General features: G+C 47.1%; 1 protein-coding gene across 1 annotated transcript in view; it reads right to left on the reverse strand.

Moving 5' to 3' along the window:
- Positions 1-2,501: 2,501 nt before the first annotated feature.
- The window catches only part of DNAJC1 (DnaJ heat shock protein family (Hsp40) member C1), a 207,926-nt gene continuing 182,995 nt past the window's right edge, over positions 2,502-27,432 (reverse strand). The window contains exons 10-12 of the mRNA XM_089693746.1: positions 10,477-10,525; positions 8,199-8,638; positions 2,502-2,721 (exon numbers count right to left, since the gene is read on the reverse strand). Of these exons, the coding sequence (XP_089549872.1) occupies positions 2,653-2,721; positions 8,199-8,638; positions 10,477-10,525 (558 nt within the window). The 3' untranslated portion in view covers positions 2,502-2,652. The remainder of the gene's footprint in view (positions 2,722-8,198; positions 8,639-10,476; positions 10,526-27,432) is intronic.

A 27,432-nucleotide genomic window follows, 5' to 3' on the forward strand; every position in this document is an offset into this window, starting at 1 on the left:
CCATGCTTACGTGTGTATCTGTTTACAGGAACAAGGCACTGCTGGATCAAAATGCAATGTCTATTTTGCCATCATCCACGATGATACGTTTAATTTTTTGCTACAGGTCCAAAAATGAAGAGAACCAGTGGCGTAACTAGAACCTTCAGGGCCCCGGTGCAAGAAACCATGAAGGGCCCCTCTTGACCCCTGGCTGTGGTCCTTCCCTCCAAGCCCAGTGGCAGAACACCAGGGTCAGGCGCAAGTGTGACCTTTGTGACCCTGGTAGTTCCACAACTGGTGACAGTATTTCCTTAAAATTCTGTTTACTATTTTTTATTTGCAATATTGTAATTATTTTTTTAAATGTCATTTTGGAGCCCTGTGGGGATGGGGGGAGGTGCTTTGTTGAAATATCAGGGATCTAAACTGACCTCTTCTGTTTTACTTTTGAGACAAAGAAAGAAAATTGAGGACACAGCCTTCAATCTCCTTCTCTGAAGCCTCAGCTGCACAGAATGGACAGGAATAGTTCTTTCATTCATTCACAAACTGAAGTATAGTAAACATACCAATCACTGACTCCATTCAAAAAGGAAGGCGCCACTAGAGTACATATTCACTGGCCCCCTCACCACTCTCCATCCTGACAGCATCCCCTGCACCGATGCTGGGTTTCCCCCACCTGCCGGCAGCGCTGCATGGGATAAGGGGGGCTGAGAAAGAGCTCAGGAGGGGGCCATCATGGAGCACACAGGGAGGTCCACCATAACGCACAGGGAGGGGGTGCCAGAGAGCACTGAGTTGGGGCACTGGAGAGCACGAGGGGGGGGGGGAACTTTGAGAGAGCACAGGGGAGGACTGTGAGCAAACACAGGGGGGGCTCCGGAGAGGGGGGGCAGAGAGCACAGGGGGGAGCAGCAGAAAGAAGCTGGATAGGAGGAGAAGCAGCTGCATATAGAGGAATTGATCTCTCCATGTTCCTCCTGCAGCCGCTTTGAAAATACACAAGTAACACTGCCTAATAATAAACCATCCTTTAAGATTCAGGAAACATAACTTTTGCAGCCTCGTGTTCATGTTTATTGGCTTATGAAGGATAAACATGCAAGATTGCATCCAGCATCAGTCGGCTCTACCTTGGGTGTCATCACGGAGTCATGTCATTTATTCAGGGATTCCTCTGAACCCCTGAAGAAGTCAAGTGTCTCTGTGACGACACGTGTAAGGCGGAGCTGGGAGACGCTGGATGAGGAAGTTTCCTATACAGTACCAAAAGCAGTGCATGCAGAGGTGATCTTACTGTAGTGCACCAGGAGAGAGCACAGCAATATGTGAGTGTTTTATTTGGATCTTAATAAATGTTTTTATTGTATTTGAAAATGCAATGAGGTAATTTCTTTCTCTGTGCCATCCCATTGTCCCCAACAGAGCAACCAACAGTTGAAGAGTAGTGGAAATTGACACCCTTAAAGGGGAAGCGCACTGATAGACCTACATTTTCATTAGGCCAACAGCTGAAGGGGGGGGGGGGTAATATTTGTATGGTGGTGAATCACTGAAGAGGTGGAAACTGAAATAATGGCACAAATTGAGAAGATTAACTGATGGCTGCATGTGGACGTAACTGAACCATTATCTATAATAAGAGACCGAACTGCTTGCCTTCTGAATGCACAATTGGGACTTTTTAAGTTTTTCATTAATGCATGTTTGGCGTCACATGTATGATTATGTATACGAGTATGCACAGAACCATTTACTTATGGCAAATGTATTATTGATCTGGTAATTTTATACTTTTTAACTGGTTTAATGGAAATTTAACACACAGGCACAGGGACAAGAAAGTAGCGAGGCATTCTGTATACTTTTAAAGATTTCTAGAATTTGCAGGAATGCAAGTAGATGCATGCAGCCACTTAGTTATCACATTATTTATTTTACATGATTTTTATTTAGGATTGCATCACAGTAGGTAGCATGGGATCATTTTTGGTTTTATCTTGCTCAAACATTGCATACACAACAAACAAATGGCCAAAATGTTAAAGCCCAACTCTGGTTGAAAAAAAATAAAAAAAAAACATTGCAGTGCAAGGGTAATTGTTTGTTGTGTCCAGAGTCGGGCATTAAAAAAATCTTTGGCCTGTTAATTGAATTTTGCACCTCTCCGTCCTGGTGGGATTGTCACTGGTATTGAATGTGAAAATGTTACAGTTGTCACCCCAAAAAATTGGAAAGGGATTTTAATTTTTCTGTACTCTAAGCAAAACTGAAAAAGTTTTCACTTACGTTGAGATTATATGAGATTCAGGTTGGGTTTTTTATATCTACTACCTTGTGTCTCACTGTCAGGCTACAGATGTTTACTTTCTTGTTATTTTTTTGGAAAGCTGATAAATGTACAGATAAACAGCTAGCAAACCAGCCATGTGGACAAAGTGCTTTTGCTGTACACATATGGAAAGATGGTGGTTTTGACAGGCGACCACAACCGTGCCCATTACAAAACAAACACATTACGGTATAAAAAATACTTTAATTCTTATATGCATGAAATATTTTAGTTGGCAACCATTTTAATTTATGTATTTAATACTAAGGCACATGACTGTTGCAGAGGATGAGGAGGTCCTGTTAGCAGTTCCATGTTCTCCAAGCCACCCAGCCTCAGCTTTTTGCTTGTTTCTTCTTTTGCACGAGCTCCACTAGCAGCTTATACCTACATATACAGTCTTCCTGCAAAGACAAAAGCAAAAGAGTCAATGTATGCCAGCCAAACATTATCAAAGCCATCATTAGAAACAACACATGTGTTTATAGCTGATCTTCAGGCAGATATAAAATAAATATACAGCTCTGTAATCAATAGGAGAAGAAGGGGAGAGAGAGAGGAAGAAGGGGGAGGGAGGGGAGGTAGAGAGAAGAAGGGGGGAGAGAGAGAAGAAGGGGAGAGAGAGAGGAAGAAGGGGGGGGGGAGGTAGAGAGAGGAAGGGGGGAGAGAGAGAGGAAGAAGGGGAGAGAGAGGGGGGGAAGAAGGGGGGAGAGAGATAGAGAGGGGAAGAAGGGGAGAGAGAGGAATAAGGGGGGGGGGGGGAGAGAGAGGCAGAAGGGAGGGGAGAGGAAGAAGGGGAGAAAGAGAGAGAGGGAGAGGGGGGGATAGAGAGAAAGAAGGGGAGAAAGAGAGAGGGAGAAGAGGGGAGATAGAGGGGAGGGGAGAGAGGGAGAAGATGGGAGAGAGAGAGGAAGAAGGGGAAAAAGAGAGAGAGGAAGAAGGGGAGAAAGAGAGAGAGGAAGAAAGGGGAGAAAGAAGAAGAAAGGGAGAGAGAGGGGAAGAAAGGGGGAGAGAGAGGAAGAAGAGGAGGAGGAGAGAGAGATATGAAGAAGGGGGGAGAGAGAAAGAGAGAAGGGGAGAGAGAGGAAGAAGGGGGGGAAGTGGGAGAGAGAGAGAGGAAGAAGGGGGGAGAGAGAAGAAGGGGTGGGAGAGAGAAGGGGAGAGAGAGGAAGAGAGAGAGGGGGGGGGGGGGAGGGGGAGAGAGAGGAAGAAGGGGGGGGGAGACAGAGGGGGGAGAGATAGGAATAAGGGGGGCAGAGAGAGAAAGAAGGGGGAGAGAGACAGGAAGAATGGGGGGAGAGAGGAAGAAGGGGGAGAGAGAAAGAGAGAGAGAAGGTGAGAGGAAGAAGGGGGGGGAGAGAGAGGGGGTGAAGTGGGAGAGAGAGAGGAACAAGGGGACAGAGAGAGAAGGGGTGGGAGAGAGAATTGGGAGAGAGAGAGGGGGGGGGGGGAAAGAAGGGGAGAGAGAAAGAAGGGGGAGAGAGAGGAAGAAGGGGGGAGAGAGAGGAAGAAGGGGAGAGAGAGAAGAAGGGGTGGGAGAGAGAAGGGGGGAGAGAGGAAGAAGGAGAGAGATGGGGGGAGGAAGAAGGGGGAGGAAGAAGGGGGAGGGAGGGAGGGGGGAGAGAGAGAGAGGGGGGGAGAGATGGGGGGAAGAAGGGGACGAAGGGGAGAGGGAGGAAGAAGGAGAGAGAGAGAGAGAGAGAGGGGGATGAGAGAGAGCTCATTAGTCTGCTGCTTCGCTTTCACTGTCCAATCAAAGTGTGGGGGAGGGACACAATCTGTAAGTGTTCCTCAACTGCAGCAGAGAAAAATCAGGTCTCCTGCCCCACCAGACAGGGCTGTGCTGTGTGGCAAAGCGGTGCAAAACTCTCAGGACTGGATGGACAGACATGCAAATCCTAAGTAAAACAACTCCCATATATGTATTTGATCTGCAGATTCAACTGTTTGCCTCATGTTGAGCTTTAAAGGAAAATCTGTAGAGTGGAAGTAGGATGTCATTGCTGTCCACCTCTGCAGGAGGCTGGTGGCTTAGCTTAAGAAGTGAACAAAGCCAGATTTCCTGACATGCTTCCTTTATGTGGTTTAACTGGTTCTATAGCTGTCATATTTTCCTAAGGAATGGCATCTATAAGTGGGTGGGATATATTAGGCAAGTGAACATGTTTTCACTGAAGTTGATGTGATGAAAGCAAAGAAAAAGGGCAAGTGTAACGATCTGAGCGACTCTGGCAAGGGCCAAATATTGATGGCTAGACTACTTGGTTAGAGCAACTCCAAAACTGCAGCTCTTGTGGGATGTTCCTGGTCTGCAGTGGTCGGGACCTACCAAAAGTGGTCCAAGGAAGGAAAACCAGCTAACTGGCGACAGGGTCATGAGTGGCCAAAGCTCACTGATACACATGGGGAGTGAAGGCTGGCCCGTGCTGTCCGATCCAATAGAAGAGATACTTTCACATTTCTGAAAACGTTAATGTTGACTCCAATAAACAAATGTCAGAACACACAGTGCATCGCAGTTCGTTGTGTATGGGGATGAATAGCTGCAGACCAGTCAGGGTGCCCATGCTGACCCATGTCCACATCCAAAAGTGCCTACAATTGTCATGTGAGCATCAGAACTGGATCATGGAGCAATGGAAGAAGGTGGCATGGGCTTCTGGATCAAGTTTTTTTTACATCATGTGGATGGTCGTGTTCGTGTGTGTCGTTTACCTTCGGAAGAGATGGCACCAGGATGCATTATGGAAAGAAGGCAAGATGGTAGTCAGGGTGATAATTTGTCTAGTTGATTTCATGTCTCAACAACCTGTTTTGGCAGCAAAAGGGGCCACATTCAATATTAGATGGGTGGTCATAATGTTATGTATGTACACTCACCATCCACTTTATTAGGTACATCTGTTCAATTGCTTGGTAACACAAATTGCTAATCAGCCAATCACATGGCAGAAACTCAAATCATTTAGGCATCTAGACGTGGTGAAGACGACTTGCTGAAGTTCAAACCAACCATCAGAATGGGGAAGAAAGGGGATATAAGTGACTTTGCATGTGGTATGGTTGTTGTTGCCAGATGGGCTGGTCTGAGTATTTCAAAAACTGCTGATCTGCTGGGATTTTCACGCACAACCATCTCTAGGGTTTACAGAGAATGGTCCGAAAAACAAAAAAATATCCAGTGAGCTGCAGTTGTGTGGACAAAAATGCCTTGTCGATGTCAGAGGAGAATATATAGTTTTGGGAGTTCAGTCTTTAGACTGATTGGCTGAAACACGGCAGCACTGCATTATTCCTCTAACCTTGTCTAGAGCTTTTCTGTATGAACTTGAAGTCGTTCATGAGAAGGAAATACAAGCACACCGGACAATACTGGCTTATTAATCCTTTACGTATGTTAATATCAGTCTTTCCTAATGGGCACCGCTCAACCCATGGAGGTATTAAATTGGACACTCAGCTTTCATCCTACTGCCACATTCTGGACACTTGATATGACGAAGCCTCTGGGGAGATGGAAATCACTGACCCACAGACTGGAGACAGCGCAGGGAATTCCCAGAAGCCCAGTAGAATGAAGAATGAGGCTCGGGCATGCCAATAGGATATCCCAATGAATATTGTTTTCTTCTTACTCTCTCTATGTCCCTTGATGAGACTTTAAGGAACAACCACCATGAGCGTGTTCACCAAGTCTCTTTTTCTGCAGACGGCACATATTTCTTCTTCCAGGGAAAGTCTCATATTCCCAGAAACAGCAGTTTTATTTTTGGAGCTATTTACTGTCTGTAGTGAAAAATTACTTATTGACATACAATATAAAAATGTATCTGTAACCAAAACATTTTTTATCATTTTGAAGTGGGAAAGGAGATCAGCTCTCACCGCTAATTTAGATTTCACTTTTGGTCCCGGTGACAACCATTTCACCAGGCAGGATGTGAAGGAAACCCTCCAATAGCAACACAGATAGGTAGCAAAAATTTATTTTTTAAAAGAGAAATAGAGGAATAATAAGACCCGGGTCAACATTTTATAAATGTTGGTGTCCTTGTTGCAGATTTTTCTTTATGCCCTTTTTGGTAAAATGTCCTCAGAACAGAAAGCGAGGGGAACTTTCTATAATGGAGCCCAAGATAACAGTAAAACCCGGTAGGGATTCTAACACTTCCCCTCTCTATAAAATATTTTGTTATAAAGAAACATAAAATATCTTTCTCTCTCTATTATATATTGATAGTTTTCTGTTAACAAATGCAAACTCGCATTTGTAAAGTGACGGATGGAAGTTTCTCCCCACAATAAAGGAAAGCATCACATTTCGGAGTGGTACTTCACTCACTACTCCTTTACCCACAGAGTGGCTAGGATAGGGGCTCTGTTTACAGAGAGGGTTACTCACCTGCTGACAGATAACCTACCTGCATGCCATGATAAATGGAAAGCTTGGATCTATATAGAGATCCCTTTCATTTACTGAATATGATTATCCACCAAAGACCAGGACAGTACTGCCAATATGCTAAATGTGTGACTACAGCCAAAACGTTTGTTTGGATAAGTGTGAGCTTTTATTACTGTTTTGACAATCAGTTCTGAACTCTTGAAGAATTATTGACGTGTATGCAGGGGCGTATTTACCACAGGGCAAACAAGGCACTTGCCTAGGGTGGCATTTTTTCAGGGGGGAAGCACATCCCCCCAGAAGAAGGGATGAAAGAAGGGATACGTATGACATGTGAACCAGGTGGGATCCAAGAGAGGCTGCGGGTTGCTTGATGGTGTATGTAGAGCCTGACTCTCGTTCCCAGGGATGTCCGGAGCTTTGAAGATGAGTGTATTTATATTGTCGGGGGGGTTAGTGGAAAGCTCTCTTGAGTGGGGGGCACAAGTGTTGTTGGTCAATGTCAGGGTGGTGTTGGTCAGTGTCCAAGGGGGCAGACGATTTTTGTGTTGCCTAGGGCAGCAGAAAACCTATATACACCACTACGTGTATGCCGATTGCAAGATGACTATATGCGGTGGAGGTGAAGAGTTAAAATGATAATTTTACTTGGGCTAAGAAAAAGGAAAGTAAGTATCTTGGAATAAAAAAAAAACAAGCCATCACACAACACTTACATTAGGAGGAACACAAAAATTGAGACTGACTAAAGGTGATGATAGGGATGCTGACTGACTGGCAAAGTGTGGTGATCTAGATGAACCCCAGAGAAAAGCCATTGCTCCTCTGAACTGAAAGTTGCTAACCGACATGGTTTAAATTGTAGCTAAAGCATTTTCTAAGTATCAGATGGAGTGAGGGAGGGTTACAACCTCTGTCAGGATTTTAATTGCTGTCTCTGTATCTAAGATTTACTCTCTCTATTTGTCCTGGAAACTAGAGAATATGATGGGAAACCCCAGGGTTGTTACCAAAACAGGAGATGGGTGGAAATCTTCCAATCAGGACATCTTTTTTAATGGAAACTGGGAAATTCCCCTGACTTAGGGAAGAATTCCTCACTTCTTGTGTCCTCAGGACAAAAAGAAAAGTAAATTCTTCCCAGTGAGGACAAAAAGAAATGAAAGGGGTTTAACCCTTCCCTAATCTATCCAAAACTAAAAAAATAATAAGATATACTGTACTTTAAGCATTTTACAAGTATACACCCCAGGAGCTGTACCAGGCTTCTCCAGATGGCAGTAGTCCCAGAGCATACAAGTAATATCTTTTTTCTCAGGTGATCAAGGAACACCACTGATAGTCTAAGAGAGTCCACAAGTTGTCTAAAGAAAATCTGAGCCAACCTGGTTCCCTATGAGATCTGCAGGGGGACGACGGTGACAAAAATAATCTTTTCTACCACTACCAAAAAGTAGAAATAATTGTTGTTCTCACCTTGGATTTACCAGGCACACATTTGGCTATTTTATCCCAGCGCTCTGCTGTTCCCTTCGGATACTGCTGCAGTGCCAGCTCCAGAAGCTTCTGCTGGTTTTGAGTCCATAGCTCTTCTAATACTCGGCTCCGCTCTTTTTTCCTGCTCTCCTCATCACTGTCCTCCAGCATGTCGGTCTCCTGTTCCACGTCAAAGTCTCTCTGCCGCCTGCCCCTGACCCTTTCCTCCATCTCCTCTTTTGGAGACATCGCTGTCTCTGTAGCTTTTGTGGTCTTCCTCCTGCGAGCTCGTGTCGCTGTCACAAGGCCTTCACTGTGTGCAGCTGACAATTCCCGTTCCTCATCGACAGGCTCCTCTTCCTCCCGCTGTGTGATTATGCTGTCTGGTAATGTCACATTCATCTTCGGCGTGCATTTTAGATCAGCTAATCGAACTGCACCTGTAAAAAATAACACCATTATTAACTGTACAAAAACACAACAGATTTCCATAATCAATAGCATAGCCTTTAAAATTGAATTCTGCACAGGGCTTCTTCTTACATAGAGAGAAGAAAGGTTAGATCCTGTGTTTCATTGCCATCTAGGTCCAGGTTAGGGTGAGCAGCTCATTAATAAAGGAGCGATGTATAGAAGAAGAAATAGATGTTCTCCCATTGCAAGAAAAGGAGGTAAATGTCAACTGTTTTATATTTCTTCCTTTTACATTTGACCAGTTTTAGAAAAAAATGGAGGATCACAGGACTGTGGAGGGAACATTTTAGTGCAGAGATAGAATACCCGAACAAGGACTAGAGTGACTGTTTGGCCTGGATCCTTTAATTTCTCAACTGATATTTTTCCAGCTGGGTGATATTAGCAGGGCCACCCATGGCTTGAATTTGTGCCAAATCACAGGAATTGTCCGAATTTCGAGCTGTGTATGGGCAGCTAAAGTCTGGCTCCACTGAACTGTCTGGATTGCTGTAGGCCCAAGTGGATGAAAAGTCTGGGACCATGCAGGTGTGTACCTAAAAACCTGTCCCTTCACCTAACCACAATCATCTTTTTCGGTAATACTGGAGTCTTCTTTTAATGATCAAATTACTATAGAGCTGCATGGACGTAAATCACCTGAATTGTATCTCTACAGCACAATGGCTAAATGGTTAGCACTTCCAACTGGCAGTACTAGGGCCATTGGTTCAAATCCCAACCACAGCACTACCTGCCTGGAGTTTGCATGTTCTCCCTGTGCCTGCATGGGTTTCCTCGGGGTACTCCGGTTTCACCTACACTGCAAAGACATGCTGGTAGGTTAATTGTATCTTGTCTAAATTGGCCCTAGTATGTGTATGTATGAATGTAAGTTAGGGACCTTAGATTGTTCGCCCCTTGAGGGTTAAGGACTGATGTGAATGTACAGTATATGTACAGTGATGTGTAAAATTTACGGCGCTATACAAGTACCTGAAATAAACATAATAAATATCTCTAGTCAAAACCTTTTGTTAGGAAGATCATAAGCTCTGTCAGGTCATTATTTACTAAGTCCCATTAGGGAGAAATTACTTCCAGTCTCGGAGACACAACAGGAAGTGAGGGAAAAACGAATCTTAGTTGTTAGTTGAACAAGTGTCCCCACTGAATGATTTCCACGGTCATTTTAGTTTGTGATAGGCATGAGTGAATTTATAATTGAAGCACCATGTTGTGATATTCAAGTCCAAATACATGTTTATTCCAACGACAAAAATATTTAAAAAGACTCTGTGTTTCAAGGACTGTAACTTCGCTTCGGCTAACAGAAGTAGCTGATGATGGATGCTATGCAAACCGCAATCAGCCTAGGTTATGATAGGGATGAGAGAACTTAGAAATGAAGCAACACATTATGATCTTCAAGTCTAAATACAAGTTTTTATCAATGACAAACTATTCACAAAGACAACGCGTTTCGAGGGCAGTAACTCTGCTGCCTTCTCCGCCTGCTAGAAGCAGTTGATGATGGATGCTATGCAAACCCATAACATTTTTACAACACAATACGATACACTGATAACTTAGTCTGCAAACATTGTTTCTTTCTCCTAAGCCCTGATAACAGGGGGGAAGTTAGAGCCCCAGAAATGCATTGGCTTGGTAGACAGTTTGTCATTGCTATAAATTTCTATCTGTACCTGAGTATCACAGCATGGTACTTCCACAATAATCCAGCACTTCACATTTTACCAGTAGGATATTCCTTATCACATCTGGATTTAATCTGTAATCTTTTACCAATATAAAATATATATACCTGAGTTGTAAGAAACAAAATCCTTAGCTTGTTTTGCTTTTGTTGTTACCTGCATAGAAAAAAATAAAATAAAACAATTAGCATACAATAATTTTACTCAATACAATGTCTAAATAATATTTAAAGTGTTACTAAAGGCAGAATTTTTTTTTTTATTAAAATAACAAACATGTTATACTCACCTGCTCTGTTCAGTAGTATTGCATAAAGTGGCCCTGATCCTCCTCTTCTCGGGCCTACCGCCGGCAACCCTGTCTCCTCTTCTTTGTGTGTCCCCATAGCCAGCCATTTGCTATGGGGACAAACGCTGAGTGCTCGCTCCTAACCTGTGTGTCTATGGAGCCGCACTCCGTAGACTCACACAGCGGGATGCAGTCACTGTTTGGACAACAATTTGCCACCTGGATCCTTTGATTTTTCAAAGGTGTGTCAAGCCACATGGCATCAACAGTGCCACCCATGGCTGCAATTTTGGTTGATTCAACAGGCCAAATGTCAAGCTATGTATGCCCAGCTTAAGGCAGGCCATAGACTATACAGTTTTATTTTCTGTAACCATGGGTTGCAGTAAAGAAAATTACTTGATTCCCCCATCAACACAGTCAGTGTTGATGGGGGAATCTCTGCTAAGGAGCTATTGTGTTTTCCTGGTGGAGAGCCATCCCTGCCAGGAGAACACAATGATTACTGCTAGTGGCTATAGCAGCCAGCAGTAATTGCATGCTAAAAATCTGACAGGCTGGTTTTACCCAAGTCAATCGATGGATCAACTTGGGTGCAATCAGCCTGCTCATAGATGGATTGAATCCCAGCTGCTCCCAGCTAAACCGGCCAATATTTGAACCATCTATGGCCAGCTTAAATCTCATCAGTCACTGTTTCCATTTCTATAGTAAGAAGCAGATCTACAGGAAAAAGCAGTATGTATACAACTATCTTTCAGGCGATTCCTCTAAGAATGGACCACGTAATAAGAAAGCAATGTATTTTACAAAAACATCAGCCAACAGTAAGGCCCAAATGGGGAAAAAAGGACTTGTGTATGGGAAAACAAAAGTAAAAAAAATGTATTGTGCCAATTGTGATGCATTTGGGAGATGAGGGCACATGCACGCCAGACCTCCCACCGAGTCCCAACGATCTTATAGCAGGCCAGGCACAGACAAGAAATTATTCGGGGAGTCTGCTTTAAATTGGCTCATTTGCATCACATCAGCTGTCCCAGCTTCAGGAACTGAAACCAAATTAATAGGCTCTATTCAGATTTCTACGCAGTTCTGTCATTATAAAGTTATAAAGGTTTCCGTTTAAACTGTAGTGCCTAAAATGGGCCCTGAAGTGATTTGAAAAGTACTCCAACTTGTCCCGTTTATTTAACAAAAAAAAAAAAGAAAAAAAAACAGTTGCTGAAATATTCCAACACCTTTTTTGTGCTTCGTAGACTTGGGAGCAGGCTACTTACACCCCCCCCCCAATGTGTTCCTACACGCGGGCAGCAAGCCCATCCGGATGTACCCTTACGGTTAACTGTGTCCTAGAATCAACTGCATCTCAATAACAGCACAGGTGCTGGCCGCCCGCCAAGCTGGTGCTGAATGAGGGTGGGCAGATGTGATGGCTCAAGGGTCAGCCGGATTCTACACAAGACAAATAGATGTGTTAAAAACAGTTAGTAGCAAACGCCTCGCCGTGTGTGTGTGTAATAAGGAATAACAGTAAATCATATCATTAACTAGGGGCTATAATAAAACCAAGGGCTCCTTCACACCATGTGCTGTGTTGATCTACATACATGAGCAAACACAACGCAATCATAGAAAACGCCATCCGGTCGCACTGAGAAAACTGCAGCATGTCTGCATTTATACACAGCACAATGCACCTCACTACATTGAGTTGAATGAAGTGACAGTTTGTTGCACTTCAATAAAGTGAAAAAAAAAAGTAGTGGGATGCATTCTGACAATGTATCTGCATTCTAACAATGTATCACACTGCCCCTTCACAGTGCACACCAGCGCGCATGTGCTTTAGCGTGCGAATTTGGGGTGAAAGTTTCTTTTTTTTTTTTTTTTTTACAGCCCATTGCAGGAAAATTGTACTGATTGCTTTAACGCTGAGAAGAATATTTATTTAAATGGAGATTCACCTAACAAATCTGCAGGTGAATCTTTCAGGTGCATGTGTTTATTGGCAATAATTCACTACTTGTGAATGTTTGGTGACAATTGCATTCACTGCTTTATAAATACCCCGTCTACTACGTCTGGGTTTAGTGTAATTGCCCTTGTAATAAAAAGAAGAAAAATGTCCGTTTTCTGCCTGTTTGTCCATATGAGCCCGGCCATAATATACTGCAACATAATTATTTTATTTACTTGTATAGACCTTCTAAGAGAAAATGAATTGTTCCTATCAGAGCCAGTTACTGATAATCTGATGCCCTGACCACAGATGGACAGACAAATTCCTGGCTCAGGAGGATCACTAGCTAAATAACGTCCTAAAGCTGAACTCAAGATTATGATCCTAATAGTATACTTACATTGGCCCATCTTGGACCAATGTAAGTGTACATGTTCAGTACCTGGAGGGCTGCTGGGGAAGCAGACAATCACTGTAGTTGTCAATACTACTACAGTGATTGCTGCAAGCTTCCTAATCCTTTGCAGCTTCCCCTGTGCACACTAACTATAGGGGGTTGCTTGCTCAACACTGCTGCTGTTCAAATAATGCCTTGTATTTTTCTCAATGAAAATAAGGCATTCTCTGATTGTACAAGGTAGAAAGGAGGGGTGGTAAAATCACAATCTCACAATCTCCACCCCATCCATTCAGAGAACACCTTATATTCATGACAGCACTGCCAAGCCAGTAACCCACTGTTGTCAGTGTGAAGAGGGGAAGCCATACGGCACAGGACCTGGAGGACTACTACAGTGATTGGAAGCTCCCACAGCGGCCCCTCAGTAGTGATATATGCATGCTTACACTGCACTGGACCAATGTAGTAATGTGATAAAGATCATATCTGGGAGTTCAGCTTTAAAGTAAAACTCCAGCCAAAAGGTTATTTTTTTAAATTACTTGGGGAAGGGTTAAAGACTTCATTAAGATTTTATTGCTGTATTCCTCCTCAATTTCAGTCCCATTAACCAAGGTGGGCACCTGTACTGGTGACAACTAGAGATGAGCGAAGAAATGAAAAATTCGATTCGACTGATTCGGCGAATTCGTGGACAATATTCGATTCGAGTCGAATAAATTCGCTGTGAATTTAACTTAAAAAAGGGTGTTTCTAGGCTTCAGAGAGACTTAATATTAGTGCAGAACACTGTACCTTTAATTTAAATGCCCTTGGAGTCTGCTGGGGAAGAGAAATAATACTGTCTGTCAGTATGACATGCAGATGAGTGCCGTCGATCTTAGAATCACTGCACACTTCACTCCTTTGGCCAGTCACGGGGCCAAAACCAGTGTTTGGAGCCACAGTGTGGCGGTGGAGGCAGCAGCAATGGGAGGCCATACAGCAACCTATGACAAAATGGAAACCAGCAGGAGCGTGAGGAGACCTGAAAGTGGCACATGGCAGAGTGGGAGCAATGGGAGGCGGTACAGGGACCCAGGTCACACTGTGGGCCCAGCAGCAGCGTGACCAGGCGGTACGGGGGCCCATGGCCGATATGGGGCTTGGTGGCACCTATGGAAGGCCTGTAATCTGCCAGCAACCTATGACAAAATGGACAACCGCAGGAGTGTGAGGAGATTTCAAAGTGGCACATGGCAGAGTGGAAGCAATGGGAGGCCGTACAGGGACCCAGGTCACACTGTGGGCTCAGCAGCAGCGTGACCAGGAGGTACGGGGGCCCATGGTCGATATGGGGCCTGGCGGCACCTATGGAAGGCCGCTAATCTGCCAGCAACCTATGACAAAATGGACAACCGCAGGAGTGTGAGGAGATTTCAAAGAGGTACATGGCAGAGTGGAAGCAATGGGAGGCCGTACAGGGACCCAGGTCACACTGTGGGACCAGCATCAGCGTGAACAGGCGGTACGGGGGCCCATGGCCGATTTGACCTCATTCATCCCATAGTCCTGCCGACTCACGAATAGCGTGGCCTCCTCAAAGGGCCTGAGCAAGCGCAGGTGTCACACATGAGCTGACAATGGCTGACATCTAAGTTACACAGGGAGTACCTTTATCCGCTTTTAACATCAGGAAATCTGTGATGGCCTTTAGCTGTTCGTAAAGGCGGTCTAACATATGTAGGGTTGAATTACACCTTGTTGCAACGTCACAGCATGAGGAGTCGGTACGGGGGCCCATGGCAGATTACATGTCTGGCAGCAGCAATGGGAGGCCCGTAATCTGCCAGCACCCTATGTCAAAAAATTTAACACACCAGCAGTGTGAAGAGACCTGAAAGTGGCACATGGCAGCAGAGTGTGGCGATGGAGACAGCAGCAATGGGAGGCCGTACAGGGACCCATGAGAGACTCTAGACTTGGCAGCAGCATGAGGAGGCGGTATATAGGGGCCCGTGGCAGATTAGGGGCCTGGCAGCAGCTATGTGAGGCCCGTAATCTGCCTGCACCCTATGTCAAAAAATTTAACACACCAGCAGTGTGAAGAGACCTGAAAGTGGCACATGGCAGCAGAGTGTGGCGATGGAGACAGCAGCAATGGGAGGCCGTACAGGGACCCATGAGAGACTCTAGACTTGGCAGCAGCATGAGGAGGCGGTTTATAGGGGCCCATGGCAGATTAGGGGCCTGGCAGCAGCTATGTGAGGCCCGTAATCTGCCTGCACCCTATGTCAAAAAATTTAACACACCAGCAGTGTGAAGGAGACCTGAAAGTGGCACATGGCAGCAGAGTGTGGCGATGGAGACAGCAGCAATGGGAGGCCGTACAGGGACCCATGAGAAACTCTGGACTTGGCAGCAGCATGAGGAGGCGGTATATAGGGGCCCATGGCAGATTAGGGGCCTGGCAGCAGCTATGTGAGGCCCGTAATCTGCCTGCACCCTATGTCAAAAAATTTAACACACCAGCAGTGTGAAGAGACCTGAAAGTGGCACATGGCAGCAGAGTGTGGCGATGGAGACAGCAGCAATGGGAGGCCGTACAGGGACCCATGAGAGACTCTGGACTTGGCAGCAGCATGAGGAGGCGGTATATAGGGGCCCATGGCAGATTAGGGGCCTGGCAGCAGCTATGTGAGGCCCGTAATCTGCCTGCACCCTATGTCAAAAAATTAAACACACCAGCAGTGTGAAGAGACCTGAAAGTGGCACATGGCAGAGTGTGGCGATGGAGACAGCAGCAATGGGAGGCCGTACAGGGACCCATGACAGACTCTAGACTTGGCAGCAGCATGAGGAGGCGGTATATAGGGGCCCATGGCAGATTAGGGGCCTGGCAGCAGCTATGTGAGGCCCGTAATCTGCCTGCACCCTATGTCAAAAAATTTAACACACCAGCAGTGTGAAGAGACCTGAAAGTGGCACATGGCAGCAGAGTGTGGCGATGGAGACAGCAGCAATGGGAGGCCGTACAGGGACCCATGAGAGACTCTGGACTTGGCAGCAGCATGAGGAGGTGGTATATAGGGGCCCATGGCAGATTAGGGGCCTGGCAGCAGCTATGTGAGGCCCGTTATCTTGCAGCACCCTATGTCAAAAAATTAAACACACCAGCAGTGTGAAGAGACCTGAAAGTGGCACATGGCAGCAGAGTGTGGCGATGGAGACAGCAGCAATGGGAGGCCGTACAGGGACCCATGAGAGACTCTAGACTTGGCAGCAGCATGAGGAGGCGGTTTATAGGGGCCCATGGCAGATTAGGGGCCTGGCAGCAGCTATGTGAGGCCCGTAATCTGCCTGCACCCTATGTCAAAAAATTTAACACACCAGCAGTGTGAAGAGACCTGAAAGTGGCACATGGCAGCAGAGTGTGGCGATGGAGACAGCAGCAATGGGAGGCCGTACAGGGACCCATGAGAGACTCTGGACTTGGCAGCAGCATGAGGAGGCGGTGTATAGGGGCCCATGGCAGATTAGGGGCCTGGCAGCAGCTATGTGAGGCCCGTAATCTGCCTGCACCCTATGTCAAAAAATTAAACACACCAGCAGTGTGAAGAGACCTGAAAGTGGCACATGGCAGAGTGTGGCGATGGAGACAGCAGCAATGGGAGGCCGTACAGGGACCCATGACAGACTCTAGACTTGGCAGCAGCATGAGGAGGCGGTATATAGGGGCCCATGGCAGATTAGGGGCCTGGCAGCAGCTATGTGAGGCCCGTAATCTGCCTGCACCCTATGTCAAAAAATTTAACACACCAGCAGTGTGAAGAGACCTGAAAGTGGCACATGGCAGCAGAGTGTGGCGATGGAGACAGCAGCAATGGGAGGCCGTACAGGGACCCATGAGAGACTCTGGACTTGGCAGCAGCATGAGGAGGTGGTATATAGGGGCCCATGGCAGATTAGGGGCCTGGCAGCAGCTATGTGAGGCCCGTTATCTTGCAGCACCCTATGTCAAAAAATTAAACACACCAGCAGTGTGAAGAGACCTGAAAGTGGCACATGGCAGCAGAGTGTGGCGATGGAGACAGCAGCAATGGGAGGCCGTACAGGGACCCATGAGAGACTCTAGACTTGGCAGCAGCATGAGGAGGCGGTTTATAGGGGCCCATGGCAGATTAGGGGCCTGGCAGCAGCTATGTGAGGCCCGTAATCTGCCTGCACCCTATGTCAAAAAATTTAACACACCAGCAGTGTGAAGAGACCTGAAAGTGGCACATGGCAGCAGAGTGTGGCGATGGAGACAGCAGCAATGGGAGGCCGTACAGGGACCCATGAGAGACTCTAGACTTGGCAGCAGCATGAGGAGGCGGTTTATAGGGGCCCATGGCAGATTAGGGGCCTGGCAGCAGCTATGTGAGGCCCGTAATCTGCCTGCACCCTATGTCAAAAAATTTAACACACCAGCAGTGTGAAGAGACCTGAAAGTGGCACATGGCAGCAGAGTGTGGCGATGGAGACAGCAGCAATGGGAGGCCGTACAGGGACCCATGAGAGACTCTAGACTTGGCAGCAGCATGAGGAGGCGGTATATAGGGGCCCATGGCAGATTAGGGGCCTGGCAGCAGCTATGTGAGGCCCGTAATCTGCCTGCACCCTATGTCAAAAAATTTAACACACCAGCAGTGTGAAGAGACCTGAAAGTGGCACATGGCAGCAGAGTGTGGCGATGGAGACAGCAGCAATGGGAGGCCGTACAGGGACCCATGAGAGACTCTAGACTTGGCAGCAGCATGAGGAGGCGGTATATAGGGGCCCATGGCAGATTAGGGGCCTGGCAGCAGCTATGTGAGGCCCGTAATCTGCCTGCACCCTATGTCAAAAAATTTAACACACCAGCAGTGTGAAGAGACCTGAAAGTGGCACATGGCAGCAGAGTGTGGCGATGGAGACAGCAGCAATGGGAGGCCGTACAGGGACCCATGAGAGACTCTGGACTTGGCAGCAGCATGAGGAGGCGGTATATAGGGGCCCATGGCAGATTAGGGGCCTGGCAGCAGCTATGTGAGGCCCGTTATCTTGCAGCACCCTATGTCAAAAAATTAAACACACCAGCAGTGTGAAGAGACCTGAAAGTGGCACATGGCAGCAGAGTGTGGCGATGGAGACAGCAGCAATGGGAGGCCGTACAGGGACCCATGAGAGACTCTAGACTTGGCAGCAGCATGAGGAGGCGGTTTATAGGGGCCCATGGCAGATTAGGGGCCTGGCAGCAGCTATGTGAGGCCCGTAATCTGCCTGCACCCTATGTCAAAAAATTTAACACACCAGCAGTGTGAAGAGACCTGAAAGTGGCACATGGCAGCAGAGTGTGGCGATGGAGACAGCAGCAATGGGAGGCCGTACAGGGACCCATGAGAGACTCTAGACTTGGCAGCAGCATGAGGAGGCGGTATATAGGGGCCCATGGCAGATTAGGGGCCTGGCAGCAGCTATGTGAGGCCCGTAATCTGCCTGCACCCTATGTCAAAAAATTTAACACACCAGCAGTGTGAAGAGACCTGAAAGTGGCACATGGCAGCAGAGTGTGGCGATGGAGACAGCAGCAATGGGAGGCCGTACAGGGACCCATGAGAGACTCTGGACTTGGCAGCAGCATGAGGAGGCGGTATATAGGGGCCCATGGCAGATTAGGGGCCTGGCAGCAGCTATGTGAGGCCCGTTATCTTGCAGCACCCTATGTCAAAAAATTAAACACACCAGCAGTGTGAAGAGACCTGAAAGTGGCACATGGCAGCAGAGTGTGGCGATGGAGACAGCAGCAATGGGAGGCCGTACAGGGACCCATGAGAGACTCTGGACTTGGCAGCAGCATGAGGAGGCGGTATATAGGGGCCCATGGCAGATTAGGGGCCTGGCAGCAGCTATGTGAGGCCCGTTATCTTGCAGCACCCTATGTCAAAAAATTAAACACACCAGCAGTGTGAAGAGACCTGAAAGTGGCACATGGCAGCAGAGTGTGGCGATGGAGACAGCAGCAATGGGAGGCCGTACAGGGACCCATGAGAGACTCTGGACCTAGCAGCAGCATGAGGAGGCGGTATATAGGGGCCTATGGCAGATTAGGGGCCTGGCAGCAGCTATAGGAGGCCCGTAATCTGCCAGCACCCTATGTCAAAAAATTAAACACACCAGCAGTGTGAGGAGACCTGAAAGTGGCACATGTTTGAGGCATGATTCATGGCGGATTTAGTCAGTTGTGTCAGGAACTGGTGGTTTGAAATCCAGACTAATCCACGCCTGATTCATTTTCACAAACGTGAGTCTCTCCACACTTTGGGTGGACAGTCGTGTCCTCCGCGGAGTTACAATACCTCCTGCCGCACTAAACACGCGCTCCGATGCCACGCTACTGGCCGGGCATGACAGCCTTTCAAGGGCAAATTCAGCTAGTTGGGGCCAAAGGTCAAGTTTCGTTGCCCAGTAGTCAAGGGGATTGTCTACCTCGGTTGGCAGGGTGCTGTCCAAGTAGGCCCAAGCCTGTTGTTTGAGCTCCTGCTCCAGGTCCACCTGATGCTGCTGCTGCTGCTGCGGCTGGTTAGTAGTTTCCTCACTGCGCTGGTGAAGAAAGCTACTCATCATCGACTGCAGACTGAGGCAGCCACTGCTGGTGGAGCTGCCACTGCTCCTACCACCCCACCCCTCCCCTGCTGCCATGCCAGCGGAACGCGAGCGCACAGGGCCCACAGTGTCTGAGGATGGACGTTGGCGCACAAAGGCAGAGACCAACTGACTACATAGGTGGTTTTTATAGTACGTAATTTTGGCCTCCCTCTCAGCAGGTGTGAAAAAGGCCACCATTTTGGACCGGTAGCGAGGGTCCAACAAGGTGGACAGCCAAAAGTCATCCCTCTGTCTGATGGTTATTATTCGGCTGTCGCTACGCAAGCAACCGAGCATGCTATGGGCCATTTGTGCCAAGGAATGCGAGGGACTCCCTGCCTCCATCTCCACAGCATACTGCCACGGTGCGTCTGGGTCCTCTGTCTCCTCCTCCTCCTCCTCTACCAGATGCTCCTGCTCCTCCACTCCTGTCCGCTGAGTGGAAAAACCACCCATTTCACTCAATAATTCCTGAGCACAAATGTCCTCCTCTACCTCCTCCTCTTCTTCCTGTCCTGCCCCCACAGGGGTCATGTGGCGTTGAGATCTGTGCGCCACGTCTACCGCACCCTGACCAGCCATTGTTAACAGCATTTGTTCCAGGACGTGCAACAGAGGAATGACGTCGTTCATCCCATAGTCCTGCCGACTCACGAATAGCGTGGCCTCCTCAAAGGGCCTGAGCAAGCGGCAGGTGTCACGCATGAGCTGCCAATGGCTGACATCTAAGTTACACAGGGGAGTACCTTTATCCGCTTGTAACATCAGGAAATCGGTGATGGCCTTTCGCTGCTCGTAAAGGCGGTCTAACATGTGTAGGGTTGAATTCCACCTTGTTGCAACGTCGCAGATCAGGCGATGCTGTGGAATTCCGTTCTGCCGCTGCAGCTCAATGAGGGTGTTCTTTGCGGTGTAGGAATGGCTGAAATGCATGCACAGTTTACGTGACATTTTAAGGATGTCTTGCAGTGGGATGGTGGATTTTAGGAACCGCTTGACAACCAGATTGAACACGTGAGCCATGCATGGCGCATGGCACAACCTTCCTTGACGCAGAGCAGACACCATGTTCTTTCCGTTGTCAGTCAACATGGTTCCGATTTTTAGTTTGCGCGGAGACAGCCATCTGTCGATTTCTCTGTTCATTACACTCAGCAGTTCCTCCCCTGTGTGACTACGTTCGCCAAGGCATACCAGGTGCAGCACAGCGTGACACCGTTGCGCCCTGCACATGTGATATGCCGGTCGGGTAATGGGACTTGGCACGGGGGTGGCGGCTGAGGACACGGCGGAAAAAGAGGTGGTAGAGGCGGACATGCTTGCTGGACCAAGGACGTGCAAACGTGGAGGCAAAAGCGTCGTGACCTGTCCAAGTTGCTGGTGCGGCTGTGCCGGCACCACGTTCACCCAGTGGGCCGTAAATGACATGTACTGTCCCTGACCGTAGTTACAGCTCCACACGTCGGCGCTGCCGTGCACTTTGGCAGAGACCGACATGCTCAAAGACTGGCCCACCATCTCTTCTACATGTGAATGCAGGGCTGGCACTGCCTTTTGGGCAAAGAAATGACGGCTTGGCACTCTCCACCGCGGCGCGGCACAAGCCATCATTTCTCGGAAAGGTGCTGAGTCCACCAGTTGGAAAGGGAGGGACTGCAGCACCAGCAACTTGGACAGGAGGACGTTCAGCTTTTGCACCGTCGGGTGCGTGCTCGCAAACTGTTGTCTCTTGGATACGGATTCCAAGAAAGACTGTTGACGGAATCCGAGAAGAGGAGTAGCAGGAGAAGGAGCATCTGAACGAGCGGAAGATGCCAACGAGCGACAACTCCCCTCAGCAGAGGTGTTGGAGCCTTGACTGGCTGATAGAGGGCGATTGACGACGTCGGGTGACGGAGCAAGTAACGGAGCGGGTGATGGAGCGGGGGCTGGGGCAGGCAGAACCGCCGTATGTTTATCACGGTTTTCCCAGGCCACCGAATGGTGACGCTGCATATGCTGACGCAACGCTGTAGTCCCAACATGGGCCCCCTGGCCACGCTTGCATTTCTGGCCACATAGTCGACATACGGCTACGTTTACTTCCTCGGGCGGCTTGAGGAAAAATTGCCACACCACCGAGTAGGAAACTTTGCCCCCGCTACTCTTCACTGGCTGACTGCTACTTCCTCCGTGCGCACCGGCACCACTACTGGCCGTGGTGGTAGGCTGCAGTGGAGCTGGTGCTCTACTCCGTGGACGTTTGGCTCCACTGACACTGATGCGACCCTGCTGCTGTCTCCTGGGCAACCCACCGACTGTTTTGCTCGCTGCCAAGCTGCCACCCTCTTCTCCTGATGATGCGGAAGAAATTGCCTGATGACGACGAGGCTGCCAAGTGCGATCAACCTCCTCATCATCATGTAGGGACTCCGCCTCACTACTAGCCCCCTCGGCTGCGTCTGGGTCAGGAGACAGACCTGTCTCTAGACCGGCTACCGAGCCACTCTCCTCGCCAGTACTTGTTCGCTTGGCTGCTGAAAAGGCCGATGTCTCCCCCCGTTCCTGACCGCCCTCTGTTAGCTCTTCCTCACTGTACAGTGGGGCTGAGCCCACAGCATGCGATACTTCGCTTGGTGAGGGAACAGCAAAGGACAGGGGCAGGTAGAGGACACGTGATTTCAGTGGGCTTGCTCCCGGGCCATGCCAACTAACGGTTGTGTCTGACGTACCCACCGACCGTTGGCTGTAGGTGTCAGAGGTGACCTGGGAAGAGGAAGACGACCGAGCCAACCAATCAATGACGGCAGGGTTGTCGGTGGAGACACGACCGCTGGATGACACCGGGAGCACTGGCCTCTGGCTGCGAATACTGCTGCCTCGACCCCTTCCTCTGCTGCCACGTCTGCTCGCTCCTAAAACATTGCCTCCTCTGCCACTCCTCTGCATGTTGTCTGACATACTATTTAATTCAACGATTAGGTGTCCCTGAGTAACAATTCTCTGGCACTCAGTAACAATTCTGTCTGTCCCTGAGTATGAATTCTGTGGCCCTGAGTAACAATTCTGTGTCTGTGCGAGTAACAATTCTGTGTCTGTGCGAGTAACAATTCTGTGTCTGTGCAAGTAACAATTTTGTGTCTGTGCGAGTAACAATTCTCTGGCACTCAGTAACAATTCTGTCTGTCCCTGAGTAACAATTCTCTGGCACTCAGTAACAATTCTGTCTGTCCCTGAGTAACAATTCTCTGGCACTCAGTAACAATTCTGTCTGTCCCTGAGTATGAATTCTGTGGCCCTGAGTAACAATTCTGTGTCTGTGCGAGTAACAATTCTGTGTCTGTGCAAGTAACAATTTTGTGTCTGTGCGAGTAACAATTCTCTGGCACTCAGTAACAATTCTGTCTGTCCCTGAGTAACAATTCTCTGGCACTCAGTAACAATTCTGTCTGTCCCTGAGTAACAATTCTCTGGCACTCAGTAACAATTCTGTCTGTCCCTGAGTATGAATTCTGTGGCCCTGAGTAACAATTCTGTGTCTGTGCGAGTAACAATTCTGTGTCTGTGCAAGTAACAATTTTGTGTCTGTGCGAGTAACAATTCTCTGGCACTCAGTAACAATTCTGTCTGTCCCTGAGTAACAATTCTCTGGCACTCAGTAACAATTCTGTCTGTCCCTGAGTAACAATTCTCTGGCACTCAGTAACAATTCTGTCTGTCCCTGAGTAACAATTCTCTGGCACTCAGTAACAATTCTGTGTCTGTGCAAGTAACAATTTTGTGTCTGTGCGAGTAACAATTCTCTGGCACTCAGTAACAATTCTGTCTGTCCCTGAGTAACAATTCTCTGGCACTCAGTAACAATTCTGTCTGTCCCTGAGTAACAATTCTCTGGCACTCAGTAACAATTCTGTCTGTCCCTGAGTATGAATTCTGTGGCCCTGAGTAACAATTCTGTGTCTGTGCGAGTAACAATTCTGTGTCTGTGCAAGTAACAATTTTGTGTCTGTGCGAGTAACAATTCTCTGGCACTCAGTAACAATTCTGTCTGTCCCTGAGTAACAATTCTCTGGCACTCAGTAACAATTCTGTCTGTCCCTGAGTAACAATTCTCTGGCACTCAGTAACAATTCTGTCTGTCCCTGAGTAACAATTCTCTGGCACTCAGTAACAATTCTGTCTGTCCCTGAGTAACAATTCTCTGGCACTCAGTAACAATTCTGTGTCTGTGCGAGTAACAATTCTGTGTCTGTGCAAGTAACAATTTTGTGTCTGTGCGAGTAACAATTCTCTGGCACTCAGTAACAATTCTGTCTGTCCCTGAGTATGAATTCTGTGGCCCTGAGTAACAATTCTGTGTCTGTGCGAGTAACAATTCTGTGTCTGTGCAAGTAACAATTTTGTGTCTGTGCGAGTAACAATTCTCTGGCACTCAGTAACAATTCTGTCTGTCCCTGAGTAACAATTCTCTGGCACTCAGTAACAATTCTGTCTGTCCCTGAGTAACAATTCTCTGGCACTCAGTAACAATTCTGTCTGTCCCTGAGTAACAATTCTCTGGCACTCAGTAACAATTCTGTGTCTGTGCAAGTAACAATTTTGTGTCTGTGCGAGTAACAATTCTCTGGCACTCAGTAACAATTCTGTCTGTCCCTGAGTAACAATTCTCTGGCACTCAGTAACAATTCTGTCTGTCCCTGAGTAACAATTCTCTGGCACTCAGTAACAATTCTGTCTGTCCCTGAGTATGAATTCTGTGGCCCTGAGTAACAATTCTGTGTCTGTGCGAGTAACAATTCTGTGTCTGTGCAAGTAACAATTTTGTGTCTGTGCGAGTAACAATTCTCTGGCACTCAGTAACAATTCTGTCTGTCCCTGAGTAACAATTCTCTGGCACTCAGTAACAATTCTGTCTGTCCCTGAGTAACAATTCTCTGGCACTCAGTAACAATTCTGTCTGTCCCTGAGTAACAATTCTCTGGCACTCAGTAACAATTCTGTCTGTCCCTGAGTAACAATTCTCTGGCACTCAGTAACAATTCTGTGTCTGTGCGAGTAACAATTCTGTGTCTGTGCAAGTAACAATTTTGTGTCTGTGCGAGTAACAATTCTCTGGCACTCAGTAACAATTCTGTCTGTCCCTGAGTAACAATTCTCTGGCACTCAGTAACAATTCTGTCTGTCCCTGAGTAACAATTCTCTGGCACTCAGTAACAATTCTGTCTGTCCCTGAGTATGAATTCTGTGGCCCTGAGTAACAATTCTGTGTCTGTGCGAGTAACAATTCTGTGTCTGTGCAAGTAACAATTTTGTGTCTGTGCGAGTAACAATTCTCTGGCACTCAGTAACAATTCTGTCTGTCCCTGAGTAACAATTCTCTGGCACTCAGTAACAATTCTGTCTGTCCCTGAGTAACAATTCTCTGGCACTCAGTAACAATTCTGTCTGTCCCTGAGTAACAATTCTCTGGCACTCAGTAACAATTCTGTGTCTGTGCAAGTAACAATTTTGTGTCTGTGCGAGTAACAATTCTCTGGCACTCAGTAACAATTCTGTCTGTCCCTGAGTAACAATTCTCTGGCACTCAGTAACAATTCTGTCTGTCCCTGAGTAACAATTCTCTGGCACTCAGTAACAATTCTGTCTGTCCCTGAGTATGAATTCTGTGGCCCTGAGTAACAATTCTGTGTCTGTGCGAGTAACAATTCTGTGTCTGTGCAAGTAACAATTTTGTGTCTGTGCGAGTAACAATTCTCTGGCACTCAGTAACAATTCTGTCTGTCCCTGAGTAACAATTCTCTGGCACTCAGTAACAATTCTGTCTGTCCCTGAGTAACAATTCTCTGGCACTCAGTAACAATTCTGTCTGTCCCTGAGTAACAATTCTCTGGCACTCAGTAACAATTCTGTCTGTCCCTGAGTAACAATTCTCTGGCACTCAGTAACAATTCTGTGTCTGTGCGAGTAACAATTCTGTGTCTGTGCAAGTAACAATTTTGTGTCTGTGCGAGTAACAATTCTCTGGCACTCAGTAACAATTCTGTCTGTCCCTGAGTATGAATTCTGTGGCCCTGAGTAACAATTCTGTGTCTGTGCGAGTAACAATTCTGTGTCTGTGCAAGTAACAATTTTGTGTCTGTGCGAGTAACAATTCTCTGGCACTCAGTAACAATTCTGTCTGTCCCTGAGTAACAATTCTCTGGCACTCAGTAACAATTCTGTCTGTCCCTGAGTAACAATTCTCTGGCACTCAGTAACAATTCTGTCTGTCCCTGAGTAACAATTCTCTGGCACTCAGTAACAATTCTGTGTCTGTGCAAGTAACAATTTTGTGTCTGTGCGAGTAACAATTCTCTGGCACTCAGTAACAATTCTGTCTGTCCCTGAGTAACAATTCTCTGGCACTCAGTAACAATTCTGTCTGTCCCTGAGTAACAATTCTCTGGCACTCAGTAACAATTCTGTCTGTCCCTGAGTATGAATTCTGTGGCCCTGAGTAACAATTCTGTGTCTGTGCGAGTAACAATTCTGTGTCTGTGCAAGTAACAATTTTGTGTCTGTGCGAGTAACAATTCTCTGGCACTCAGTAACAATTCTGTCTGTCCCTGAGTAACAATTCTCTGGCACTCAGTAACAATTCTGTCTGTCCCTGAGTAACAATTCTCTGGCACTCAGTAACAATTCTGTCTGTCCCTGAGTAACAATTCTCTGGCACTCAGTAACAATTCTGTCTGTCCCTGAGTAACAATTCTCTGGCACTCAGTAACAATTCTGTGTCTGTGCGAGTAACAATTCTGTGTCTGTGCAAGTAACAATTTTGTGTCTGTGCGAGTAACAATTCTCTGGCACTCAGTAACAATTCTGTCTGTCCCTGAGTATGAATTCTGTGGCCCTGAGTAACAATTCTGTGTCTGTGCGAGTAACAATTCTGTGTCTGTGCAAGTAACAATTTTGTGTCTGTGCGAGTAACAATTCTCTGGCACTCAGTAACAATTCTGTCTGTCCCTGAGTAACAATTCTCTGGCACTCAGTAACAATTCTGTCTGTCCCTGAGTAACAATTCTCTGGCACTCAGTAACAATTCTGTCTGTCCCTGAGTATGAATTCTGTGGCCCTGAGTAACAATTCTGTGTCTGTGCGAGTAACAATTCTGTGTCTGTGCAAGTAACAATTTTGTGTCTGTGCGAGTAACAATTCTCTGGCACTCAGTAACAATTCTGTCTGTCCCTGAGTAACAATTCTCTGGCACTCAGTAACAATTCTGTCTGTCCCTGAGTAACAATTCTCTGGCACTCAGTAACAATTCTGTCTGTCCCTGAGTATGAATTCTGTGGCCCTGAGTAACAATTCTGTGTCTGTGCGAGTAACAATTCTGTGTCTGTGCAAGTAACAATTTTGTGTCTGTGCGAGTAACAATTCTCTGGCACTCAGTAACAATTCTGTCTGTCCCTGAGTAACAATTCTCTGGCACTCAGTAACAATTCTGTCTGTCCCTGAGTAACAATTCTCTGGCACTCAGTAACAATTCTGTCTGTCCCTGAGTAACAATTCTCTGGCACTCAGTAACAATTCTGTCTGTCCCTGAGTAACAATTCTCTGGCACTCAGTAACAATTCTGTGTCTGTGCGAGTAACAATTCTGTGTCTGTGCAAGTAACAATTTTGTGTCTGTGCGAGTAACAATTCTCTGGCACTCAGTAACAATTCTGTCTGTCCCTGAGTAACAATTCTCTGGCACTCAGTAACAATTCTGTCTGTCCCTGAGTAACAATTCTCTGGCACTCAGTA

Source organism: Staurois parvus, unplaced genomic scaffold (genome assembly GCF_062004578.1).
Source record: "Staurois parvus isolate SC_StPar_1 unplaced genomic scaffold, SC_StPar_1.0 ptg000636l, whole genome shotgun sequence".
Taxonomy (NCBI): Eukaryota; Metazoa; Chordata; class Amphibia; order Anura; family Ranidae; genus Staurois; species Staurois parvus.